The sequence below is a fragment of the Scyliorhinus canicula genome, chromosome 5 (assembly GCF_902713615.1).
Source record: "Scyliorhinus canicula chromosome 5, sScyCan1.1, whole genome shotgun sequence".
NCBI classification, from domain to species: domain Eukaryota; kingdom Metazoa; phylum Chordata; class Chondrichthyes; order Carcharhiniformes; family Scyliorhinidae; genus Scyliorhinus; species Scyliorhinus canicula.
The window spans coordinates 180,247,702-180,260,487 of NC_052150.1; the positions used below are offsets into that span (position 1 = coordinate 180,247,702).

At 43.0% G+C, this 12,786-nt stretch overlaps 1 protein-coding gene across 5 annotated transcripts in view; it reads left to right on the top strand.

The window, feature by feature from the left end:
- acbd5a (acyl-CoA binding domain containing 5a) overlaps positions 1–12,786 on the top strand; it is a 185,278-nt gene that overhangs the window by 22,887 nt on the left and 149,605 nt on the right. For 4 of the 5 annotated variants that reach the window (XM_038798182.1, XM_038798184.1, XM_038798183.1 and 1 more), the window contains exon 2: positions 1,108–1,228. The exons of the other annotated variant lie outside the window; for it this stretch is intronic. In XM_038798182.1, coding sequence (XP_038654110.1) covers positions 1,108–1,228 — 121 coding nt within the window. The remainder of the gene's footprint in view (positions 1–1,107; positions 1,229–12,786) is intronic. 5 annotated transcript variants of the gene reach the window in all.

Consider the following 12,786-nt stretch of genomic DNA (forward strand, 5'->3'; position numbering starts at 1 on the left):
ATAGAACTCCCAAGTCCCAATCTTTCATTTCTCCCCCCCCCCCATCTTCCCCTTCCCTGACCATCCATTCTTCAATCTCCTGAACTCATATTACATTCTTCACAATACCGTGCCTTTGGTCTTTGTTTATCCTCTATAAACCCCCCCCCCCCCCCGAGTCTATGAGTCTATTCCACACCATCCATAAGGGGGGAATCGTGGGTTGAATCTTCGCTAACGACGAGCATTTATTTATTGTTTCTCTTTTGTATATATGGTGGGGGGGGTTGTTCTTTTTGTTCTTTGAATTTTCTGTTACTGTTTTCTTTTTGTGACAATGTGAAAATTTGAATAAAAATTATTTTTAAAAAAAATAAATAAGGGGGGAATCGGCTCTTTGTGGCAGTGACTTTACCGTAACTGAGCTGGGAGCTTCTCTGCAGTTTCCAGGTTATGGGGCGAAGCACTGTTGTGGTGAAAAATTAAGAGCATATTTATATTGGGCTGCTAGCAGCAGTGCTCAGGATATTCGTGCTCCATAACTGATGACTGCTGGGCAATTTCAATCAGGTTGGTAAACATGGTTTCCAATATGTTGAAGTTCAGTGATTTCACCCACATTATGCAAAATTTCAAAAGATACCATAAGCAGGATCCAAGGAAGTAAAGCTTACACAGTGATTTAAAAACCACTTGCACTTTCTGCTTTTACCTTATCATTTGACCGACAAATGCCACATTGTGTTCATTTGCCCAATGATGATCTCTGTTACTCATTTTCAAATTAATTAATCAATATTGAATTTGCCACAGCTCAATTCCCAATTAGCCACATGAGGCAAATAGATTGAGCCATGCTGGTAAAGACCAGTACATTAGCAGATCTGTTTGGGAATCTAGAATTGCTAGATTTTAATTCACTAGTTTGTAACAGCTAATGTACTAATTAGGCAGGACACCTGCTGACTACTGCTGTCTTGTCTGATGTAATATTTTGCAGAGGATTTGTTAATATTATTACAGGGACTTTCCATTTGGAATATGACGTGCAGCTTTAAAAAAAAAAGTTAAAATCCAATTAACTGAAAATATTGGACTAATTATTCATTTAAAATGTCTTATAAATAGGTTCATTTCAACCATCAAATGAGCTGATGCTGAAGTTCTACAGTTACTACAAGCAAGCAACCTTGGGGCCCTGCAACACCCCCAGGCCTGGCTTCTGGGATCCTATTGGCAAATACAAATGGTGATGGTATTTATTTTACAATTACTGCCTTAATTCATGAAATACACACAGTCGCCTTGCTGTCAATTGCATTCTCTTGTTAACCTGAAGTTGGCTCTTTTCAAAACATGAATACCTGAACAAGTACAATATCAGTGATTGTAAAATTGAAGCCATATAGCTGAACATAAGAAAAGCAGTACTGTGACTGCAAAAGTCAACTTCTAGGACTTTTAAAATTTGGAGGTGTTGGTACAAGTTTGTTTGTTTCTTAAACTTTGACTTTTCACTAATTATTTTACCTAAAGCAAGAATTACAATCTGCAGAGAACTAAGGTTTACAATAGGAATTTATGAACATGCCTGACTGGTTTTGTACTATGAACTAGTTTAAGTTGAGACCACCATGGTTTGGAACCTATTCAACCATTGGACAGCCATCAGTCATGTTTATATTAGATCTATAAAATGGAGATTACTTTTCCCTGTGTCTCCTTTTAATGTAGTCTTTTGCCATACAAAGGGGCATAACCTTAAAATTAGAAACAGGACGGTCAGGGATGATGTCAGGAAACACTTCTGACAAAGGGGTTGGAGAAATCTGAAACCCATTGCTCCCAATAGTTTTGTTTTATAAATTTGAAAATTAATTGAATTTATTTGTTTACAGTACTTCAATATTCTAAAGATTTCAGTCGGCATTGCATTTAATAAATAGATTGAAATATCTGACTGAGGAATTGATTTTTCATTGCTTAAAACGGTCAATTGAAAATTTATAAACTGAGATACATCGTTTTTTGGTGGGTGCAATATATGGAATCAAGGTGGGTAAATAGTTTGATATAGATTAGCCCATATCTAATATTGAATGGTGGGAAGACTCCAAATCAGTGGCCTACACCTGATCCTGTGCTTTATTCTGAATTGTTATAACTGAAACATTAATCCCATTGAGCAGCAGAAATAAGATTGCAAATGCTTCCATTTACAATAACTGTTATGAAACTATATAACTGAAAATGGCTGCAGAGAATTGCTGCATCTTATCCTTTAATTCACTACTTTGTCCACTAGACCCAGTTTTATGCTTTTTAATACTCTAAATATTCCTGGTTTTTGTTTTATTCGTTCATGGGATGTGAGCGTCGCCCTGAGGGCATTTAAGAGTCAACCACGTTGCTGTGGATCTGCTGTCATAGGTAGGACAGACCAGGTAAGGACAACAGATTTCCTTCCCTGAAGGACATTAGTGAACCAGATGTTTTTTGCGACAATCAACAAAGGTTTCAAGTTCACCTTTTAGACTTTTTTAAAAATTCCAGATTTGCATTGAATTCAAAATTCACATCGGCCATGACGGGATTCGAACTCGGATATCCAGGGCATGACTCTGGGTCTCTGGATTACTAATCCAGTGACAATATCACTACTGCCTCCCCGAATGTGAATATTTCATTAAAATGTTATACAAGTTATTGGTTAAGTATACTAACTTAACCACCAATGTTTTGTGGGTCTTTGTTAATTAAAAAATAAATTGGTGTCTTTCTTGGGAGTGTTTGAGGCTGCACCTAACGGAACTTGCTCTAACTTCGACCATTATGATTCATTTTCAGTATATATAAGTCTCTGAGCTCTTTGTACAAACATTACTACAGAATGAAAATTATAGTGCTTGTGCTATATGGTTTAAGCAACTAAAATTAATTCCTCAGACAAGTATTTTACTTATGAACTAAATGAAATACCTATTGCAATTGTTGAGTAATGATGTTAAATACTGTAAAAATATAAATCTGCTCATTTTCAAATTTGGAGTACAAAGTGACTATTTCCAAGTTGTTTGAATCCTGAGACTTTTTACTTATACCATTGGACACTACTTAATATAAGGCACAATTTCAGTACATGTTCAAGAAAATAAGAAATAGGAGTAGGCGGAGTTGGTTATTTGGCCCATCAAGCTTGCTCTGCCATTCCGTGAGATTATGGCTGATTGGACTGTCGCCGTAACTCCACTTCCCTGCCTGTCCCTCATAACCTTTAATTTCCCTGTTGATCAAAATCTATCTAAATTTCCCCTGAATATATTTAATGACCCAGCCTCTACTGCTTGCTGGAGAAGAGAATTCCGAAGACTCAATGGCCCTGGAGAAGAAATTCCTCCATGACAGTTTTAAATGGGAGGGAGACCCCTTTTTTTAAAACTGTGCCCCATAATTCTAGATTCTAGGTGCCCTTGGAAAGAGCACCTCACTTAAGCCACACCTCCATCCTATCCCCGTAACACAGGAATCCCACCTAACCTTTAGGACATGAAGGGGCAATTCAGCATGATCAATCTACCTAACCTAAGCATCTTTGGACTGTGGGCAGAAACTGGAGCATCCGGAGAAAACCCACACAGACACAGGGAGGAAGTGTAAATTCCACACACAGTCACCCGAGGCTAGTATTGAACCCGGGTCCCTGGAGCTGTGAGGCAGCAGTGCTAATCACTGTGCCACCGTGCTGCCCAACGAGCAAGACTTCATTACTCTGTACCATTGCAATAGAGGCCAACATTCAGTTAAGCTTCATAATTACATACATGCTAACTTTTTGTGATTCGTTGTACAAGGATCTGCCGATCCATCTATTCTGCAGCATCTTGTCATCTCTCTCCAATTGAATAATCTGCTTTTCTATTCTTCTTGCCAAATTTGACAACCTCACATTTTCCCACATTATACTCCATCTGCTAATTTTCTTGCACAATCAGTGAACTAGTCCATATGTCTTTGCAGATTCTTTGATCCCCCCCCACAACTTGCCTTCCTACCTTTCTTTGTATCGTCAACAAATTTGGCTGCAATACAATCTTTCCCTTTAACCAGTCATGAATGTAGATCATAAATAGTTGAGACCCAGTGGTGACGTTATCTTCAGACTTTACTTCAGGTTCAACATGTATACTGAGGGCAAACAGCTCATCACATCTCTTGACTCCTCCACTAGCTTTGGTGTCAACATGTCTGCCAACAGCCAGTCCTCGATAACCAATAATTTCCTTCCCATTAAGCCCATTGCCTTCAGATCCTGCAACCTCCTTGCCACTGATTGTATTCCTCTTCTTGCCACTCTGGGCTAAATTGGACTCTTTGTAACCTATTTGACCTTAAGCTGAGCGTTCCTCCGCTCCCTCAGCCTGGCTGTCGTCTTCTGAAATCTCATCAATGTGTTTGTTTCAAAAAACAGGTTCAAACATCTCCTGGCTGTTCTTCGAGCATCTGTAAACGTACACTCATTCAAAACTGCTATCTTGTATCGTAACCAGACCAAATTGTGTTCACTGATCTATAATGTCTCAAGTTTAAAATGTCATCCTTGTGTTCTGATCCTTCCAATGTAACCTTCTCCTGCCCAGAGAGCTCTGCATTCATCCAACTTTGGCATCTTGTACACCTCTACTCCCTTCACCCCACTTTATGTACTGGTGCCTTAAGCTGTCTAGGTCATAATTTCTGGTATTCCTTTCATTTAAAACTCTCAGTTGACCAGTGTGATCTCCTTAAAACTTACCCCGTTGTCTCCTCCTAATGTCTTCCATTTTGGCCGGTGGTCAGTCTCTCCCCATGTCGTTCAAGTGCTGGGCTGCAACACCTGTTCTTCCTGTCTCATCACTGTCCCAGGCTCCAAACACACTTTTTCCAGGCGAAGCAGTGATTTAAAAAATATATGTATATTTTAATTGACCTTTTACAATTTAATATAGCCGACGTGGGCTGTGAAGGTCAGCCAGGTTGGGTCCCGAAGGTTGGCCGGTTGGTAAAAATGGGTCCCCAGGAAATAAATTTGAAAAACACTGGTGTGTTCGACCCGACCCGACCACACACACAAACACACACACACACACACACACACACACACCCCCCCCCATTATCCCTCCTATCCATGACCTTCGGGACAATGAGCAAAGGCCCAATTGTCAATGCAAAGAAGAGTGGGGAGGGGGCATAGGGCACCCCTGCCTCGTTCCCCTCTGCAGCTTAAGTTTGCAGCTTAAGTTTACAGCTTAAGTTACCCGATCAAAAGCCTTCTTTGAATTTGACGCCACAATAACTTCCTGTTTCCTTCCTTCTGCTGGGACAGTACGACTGTTTAGATGACAATCGTCAACCCTTCACAAACCCCATCTGATCCTCCCCAATAACCTGAGGGACAATTCAGCATGGCTAATCCACCTACCTTGCACATCTTTAGGTTGTGAGGGCGAGACCCACGCAGACCTGGGGAGAATGTGCAAACTCCACACGGATAGTGACCTCGGGCCGGGATCGAACCTGGGACCTCGGTGCCATGAGGCAGTACTGCTAATTACTATGCCACCGTGCTGCCCTGAAGCAGTGATTTATGCGTACATCTTTCAATTTCGTGCACTGTATTTACTGCTCACAACATAGTCTGCTCTGTGTTGAGGAGACGAAACACAGATTGTGTGAGTTTTGTGGAACAGCTTCATTTCCAGAAATGTGACCCTGAGCTTCCGATTGCCTGTCATTTAATTCTCCATGTTGCATCCACTCTCTGGCCTCCTGTAATAGTGTTCGAATGAAACTCAACTCTAGCTCAAGGAACAGCACCTTGCCTTTTCATTAGGCACTTTACAGCTTTTCAGACTCCACATTCAGTTCAGCAATTTCAAACTGCAATCTCTGACCTCACTTTGTTTCCTTTTTTTCCCAGTTGATTCAGGTTTCACTCTTGTTTTTCTGCCTTGCTTTAGGATGACAGCTGTTCATCATTCTACCGTTCCCTCTTCCTCTGGACGCTTCTCTTGTTTTTTCTCTTGTCTCTTTTGCAGTGCACCACAACCTTTTTTTTCAACTAACCTCTCGCACTATTTTCCTTTTTTTTCATATTCCACACCCCGCCACCTTGTTTAATTTGCTTAAAATCTATTACACCTCTAAGCTTTCTCATCTGACAAAAGGTCAAAGGCCTGAAAATGTTAACATATATCACTCTCTCTACAGCTGCTGCCTGACCTGTTTTTAGTCAGAAAGCTCCACTCTAGAAACATGAAATTGATCTTGGCTTAAACTGCAATGCAATACAGAGGGAGTGTTGCACTATTGAAGGTGCAATTGCTTTAGATGTGATATCAAACTAATCTGGAACTGATGTGGAACTATCCCTCAAACAATGCAACTCAAAACAGATTGCAGTTTTTGGTTCTCATCACATCACTGTTATGCTGGAACGAAAGAGAAAATGCTGGAAAATCTCAGCAAGTCTGGCAGCATCTGTAGGGAGAGAAAATAGCTAACGTTTCGAGTCCGATGACTCTTTGTCAAAGCTAACAGACAGAGAAAGTGGGAAATATTTATACTGTGGAGTGAGAATGAAAGATGAGTCATAGCCACGGAAACCGGGTGCTAATGGCCACAGAAACCAAGGGGAAAGAGTGCTAATGGCAGTCCCCAGAGAGGACAAAAGATGTGAAAGGTCAAACAGCAGGGAAGCTAACATCAGAGGATGAACTGTAGGTGTTTGGGGGGGGAGCAAACAAGAGACAGGTGAAGGAAAGGTGGATGAGATTGGGGGGGGGGGGGGGGGGGATTAAATGTACATTAAGAAAGAAAGAAATGGTAAAAGACAATTAATATGAAATGAAAACAAATGGGTCGGGGTGGGGTAGAGCTGATCATCTGAAGTTATTGAATTTGATGTTCAGGCCGAAAGGCTGTAGCATGCCGAACCAGAAGATCAGATGTTGTTCCTCCAGTTTGCGTTGCGCTTCACTGGAACGTTGCAGCAGGCCAAGAACAGACATGTGGGCATGGGAGCAGGGTCTTTTGTTAAAATGGCAAGCAACAGGAAGGTCAGGGTCCTGAACGCACACAGACCGAAGATGCTCAGCAAAGGGATCACCCAGTCTGCGTTTGGTGTCTCCGATATAGAAGAGACCACATTGGGAGCAGCGAATGCAGTAGACCAAATTGGAAGAGATGCAAGTGAAACGCTGCTTAACCTGGAATGAGTGTTTTGGGCCTGGGATGTTAAGCATGGAAGAGGTAAAGGGGCAGGTGTTACACCTTCTGCTATTGCATGGGAAGGTGCCATGGGTGATGGGGTGGTACTGGGTATGGTGGAGGAGTGGACTAGATTGTCTCGGAGGGAACGATCTCTGAGGAATGCTGACAGAGGGAGTGAAGGGAAGATGTGTTTGGTGGTGGCATCACGCTGGAGTTGGTGAAAATGGCGGAGGATTATGCTTTGCATACGGAGGTTGGTGGGATGAAATGTGAGAACGAGGGGAACTCTGCCCTTGTTCTGGGAGGGAGTGGAGGGGGCGAGGGTAGTGGCACGGGAGATGGACCGCACACTGTTGAGGGCCCTGTCCACAACTGTAGGTGGGAAATCATGGTTGAGGAAGAAGGAACACATTTTTGAAGCACCATTTTGGAAAGTGGCATCATGGGAACAAATGCGATGGAGGGGAAGTAGTTGAGAGAAAGGGATGGAGTCTTTACAGGGTGTAGGGTGTGACGAGCTGTAGTCCAGATAGCTGTGGGAGTCAGTGGGCTCCCTCGTTGGTGCTGCGTCATGCTCTCGCCCGGACCGGGACAAATTCATCAACGTCGCTTCCAATTTCCACCCCTCCATCACTTTCACTTGGTCCATCTCACTGTCTCCATTTCCGGCAAGGGAATATCCACTAATATCCACTACAAACCCACTGACTCCCACAGCTATCTGGACTACAATTCTTCACATCCTACATCCTGTAAGGACTCCATCCCTTTCTCTCAACTCCTTCGCCTCCATCGCATTTGTTCCGATGATGCCACTTTCTAAAATGGTGCTTAGAAAATGTGTTATTTCTTCCTCAACTGTGATTTCCCACCTACAGTTGTGGACAGGGCCCTCAACAGTGTGCGGTCCATCTCCACTCCCTCCCAGAACAAGAATAGTGTCCCCCTCGTTCTCACAATTCATCCCACCAGCCTCCGTATGCAAAGCATAATCCTCCGCCATTTTCACCAACTCCAGCGTGATGACACCACCAAACACATCTTCCCTTCACTCCCTCTGTCAGCATACTGTCCGCAGAGACCGTTCCCTCCGAGACAATCTAGTCCACTCCTCCACCGTACCCAGTACCACTCCCATCACCCATGGCACCTTCCCATGCAATCGCAGAAGGTATAACACCTGCCCCTTTACCTCTTCCATGCTTAACATCCCAGGCCCAAAACACTCATTCCAGGTTAAGCAGCATTTCATTTGCATCTCTCCCAATTTGGTCTACTGCATTCGCTGCTCCCAATGTGGTCTCTTCTATATCGGAGACACCAAACGCAGACTGGGTGATCGCTTTGCTGAGCATCTTCGGTCTGTGTGCGTTCAGGACCCTGACCTTCCTGTTGCTTGCCATTTTAACAAAAGACCCTGCTCCCATGCCCACATGTCTGTTCTTGGCCTGCTGCAATGTTCCAGTGAAGCACAACGCAAACTGGAGGAACAACATCTGATCTTCTGGTTCGGCATGCTACAGCCTTTCGGCCTGAACATCGAATTCAACAACTTCAGATGATCAGCTCTACCCCACCCGGATCCATTTATTTTCATTTCATTTTAACTGTCTTTTACCATTTCTTTTCTTTCTTTCTTAATGTACATTTAATTCCCCCCCCCCCCCCCCCCCCATCTCATCCACCTTTCCTTCACCTGTCGTCTTTTTGCTTCTCTCTTCCCCCCCCCCCCCGATGTACAGTTCATCCTCTCATGTTAGTTTCCCTGCTGTTTCAATTCTCACATCTTTTGTTCTCTCTGGGGACTACCATTAGCACTCTTTCCCCTTGGTTTCTGTGGCTATGACTCATCTTTCATTCTCACTCCACAGTATAAATATTACCCACTTTCTCTCCCTGTTAGCTTTGACAAAGGGTCCTCTGGACTCGAAACGTTAGCTCTTTTCTCTCCCTACAGCTGCTGCCAGACTTGCTGAGATTTTCCAGCATTTTCTCTTTTGTTTCAGATTCCAGCATCCACAGTAATTTGCTTTTATACTGTTATGCTGGAGCTCTACAAAACGTTGGTTAGGCCACAGCTCGAGTATTGTGTGCAGTTCATGAATCCACATTATAGGAGGGATGGGATAGCACTGGAAACGGTGCAGAGGAGATTTACCAGGATGTTGCCTGGGCTGGACAGTTTTAGTTATGAAGAGAGATTGGGTAGACTGGAGTTATTTTCCTTGGAGCAGAGATGACTGAGGGGGACACATGATGAGGTGTAGAAAATTATGGGGGACAGAGATAGTAGAGAGCAAGAAACTTTTCCCCTCTGTGGAGGGACCAATGACCACGGGACATAGATTTAAGGTAAAGGGCAGGAGGTTTAGTGAGAATGTGAGGAAAAATGTTTACCCAGAGAGTGGTGGGAGTCTGGAACTCGTTGCCTGAAAGGGCGGTGGGGACTGAGACCCTCGGAATATTTAGATGTTCATTTGCAATGCCAAGGCAAACAAGGCTATGGACAAAGTGCTGGAAAATGGGATTAGAATAGTTAAATGGTTGTTTTTGACTGGCGCAGGCGTGATGGGCCGAAGAGCCTTTTCTGTACTGTAGACATCTATGACCTTATGACTGTAATTTGGTGGAGTCTTAGTTTGTGCATATTGGTTATGTAATAAAAGTGTCTTTCATCCAAAAATAATTCATTGGCAGTAAAGTGCTTTCTGACTTTTGGTGCTTTCTGATATTTCCTGAATGCATGAAAGATCCCATATAATGCTAAGTCAAACCCATGTGATGAATGTAAGCATTTCAGATGTATTGTAAAATGTATTTGGTGACATAAGGGTTAAAGGCCAGGGATGGTACCTGACTGCTGCAGTCATGTTTTAAAGATAGCTAGACATTTGGAGCCAGAGGTGCAATTAAAGCATTGTAAAACCTAAGGCTAATTCATTTTATTTAGATTGAGGGTTCCCTGGGGATAATTAGAGACATTGTGTTCAGCTTAGTGAGATGATGTAGTTCATGGGAGGCACCAGGGTTGAAGCAGTCGGGTGTTGAGGTTTTCAGAGTGTTAGTTTTTGGCTGGAAGATGAGATGAGAAGGTTTCTGAAGAAGACCACCAGAGATTTTACATTATTCTGACAGGGTGTCAAATCTCTTTCCTTGAAGCAGTCTCAAAAGATCTCTCTCCCAAAATGAAGTATCCAAGACATTTATTTTACAGTAAACATTCATGAGTCTGCTAACTGTATTTAAAAGTGGATTATGATGGGTGACTTGTGGCGCAATGGTTAGCACTGGGACTACGGCACTGAGGACCCGGGTTCGAATCCCGGCCCTGGGTCGCTGTACGTGTGGAGTTTGCACATTCTCCCCGTGTATGCGAGGGTTTCACCCCCACAACCCAAAGATGTGCAGGTTAGGTGAATTGGCCACGCTAAATTTCCCCTTAATTGGAAAAAAAAGTAATTGGGGATTCTAAATTTATAAAAAAAACAAAACAAAAAAAAAGTGGATTGTGGCTTGAGATGGTTTTGTTATTTGTGTGGAAATAAAGAAAGCAGTTGCGGGTTATTGTGTCACTGGATTTGCATTGCCTCTAGGGAGTACTTGTAAGCTACTAATGTGATGTTAAATATATTTTAGTTCTGTGTTAGTAATAAAGTTTGTTTTAATATACTTCATCGTATTTTGAGTGAAAACACTTCTGAAGTGAGGTATCCTTTCCTTACAGTCTTACAAAATTAAAGTAAAATATTGGGGTTTCTGTCCAACATCCTAGCCACTGCTGGGGTCTGGTCCAGGATCACAATACCCAATAATTACCACATTTGCACATTCAGCAAAGACTGCTGCGTTGTCATCAGGTGAGGGAATACAGAATTCGTTGCTCCTTCTACAGTCTCTGAGATGTTATGGTGCCCTTCAGCTTTCCTGTCTGGATCAACTAACTCAGCACAGATCAAAGCCTTTTAGAGAGCTGTAATACTATGTGATATTTATGTTTCTTTGTGAATGCATCGAGAACGATTTTGTTAAATTACCTTCCGTAATTATGTTCCAACATGTACATGTTGCAGTGCTGCTGAGTAGCTATTAATTAAACATTTTGATTTGATTGCATTTCAATTTGTAGCTTTAATGCTGTAAAGTTAATGTGAGAACAATTCAAAATCTAACTTTGGAGGTATATGATTGAACTCCAGAATACAGATTTAGACTGTTCTGAAAAGGTATTTTTACAATTCCCTGCTGTAGTTGTTTTTATAAGCTATTGTTTTAAGCTTGAGGCAAGAGATGTCTGCTAAAGAACATTCACCTATCAGCATCAAGAATAACCAAAGCTAGATGCTGAGAAAGATCATGAGCAGCGACATCCGAAGAGAATCCTTTCTGTGTGTATGAATCAGTCCATTTTTCAAAGGAGCCATTGCAATGATCTCTGGATCAACTTAATGACAATTTTTCTTAAATTATAGATTGTTTATCTGTGCCTATAACTGGGTTAAGGGAACCTCCGGTGACGACATCTCAGTGGAGGTCGCATGCTGGCTGACTTCCGCTAGAGTTCCCGTTTCTTGACCCTTTTCACTCAGTTTTGGGGATACCGTTTCTTTTGTGTTATAAAAATAAATAAATTTAAGAACACCCAATTTTTTCCATTTAAGGGGCAGTTTAGCGTGGCCAATTCACCTACCCTGCACATCATTTTGGGTTCTGGGGGTGAGACCCATGCAGACATTGGTGGGGGGGAACTTTTCTATGAGCTGTCTTCAGTGAAGTTGTGGGTAATAGAGGATGTTGAAATCCCAATGAAAGAATTCGGCATGAAGAAGAATGAGCACTAGTCCACCTGCGGGTCTGAGTTCTGTGGGAGGAAAGATGGTGGGAGCAAGCTCGCTGGGTGGGGAATGCACACATTAGGTGGACACGCTGGCTAAGGTGATGGCGGTGGACTTTGAGTAGCAATTTGCCAAGCATTTTGAGCGGCATGGGAAGGAGACGATGCTCACGCTCAAACCGCTGGTGGAGGATATACTGGCCCAGATAACGGAGGCTCTGGAAAAACGTTGAAGACTGTGCTGGAGCATAGTGAGGTGTTGACGGGGTGGAGAGGCATTGTCGCGGTACAGCGGACAGCTAGCCTCTATTGGAGAGGAGCTGCGGAATTGGAGGAAAGTATTAAAGGGCTGAGAGCCAGACTGGAAGGCCTGGAGAACAGGTCACGGCAGCAGAATCTTCAGATTTTAAGCCTGTGAAAGGGGCTGGAGGGCCCGAGGCCACAGAGTACTTTTCGGGGATGTTCATCAAGTTGTTGAGGGAGGAGGAGAACACCTCCCTCTTTGAGCTGGATAGGGCTCTTGGTTGCTCTGGCTGAAGCCATAGGCGAATGAAAGACCAAGATTTGTGATGATCTGTTCTCCAGCTATCAGATGAAGGAGACGGTGTTGCGATGGGCCAAGCATAATCGGGAGGCAAGGTGGGAAGACAATGGTATTCGTATATACCAGGACGTCACGGTGAAGCTGGCAAGACGGCGGGAAGCCTTTAATAGGGCGAAGGCAGCGC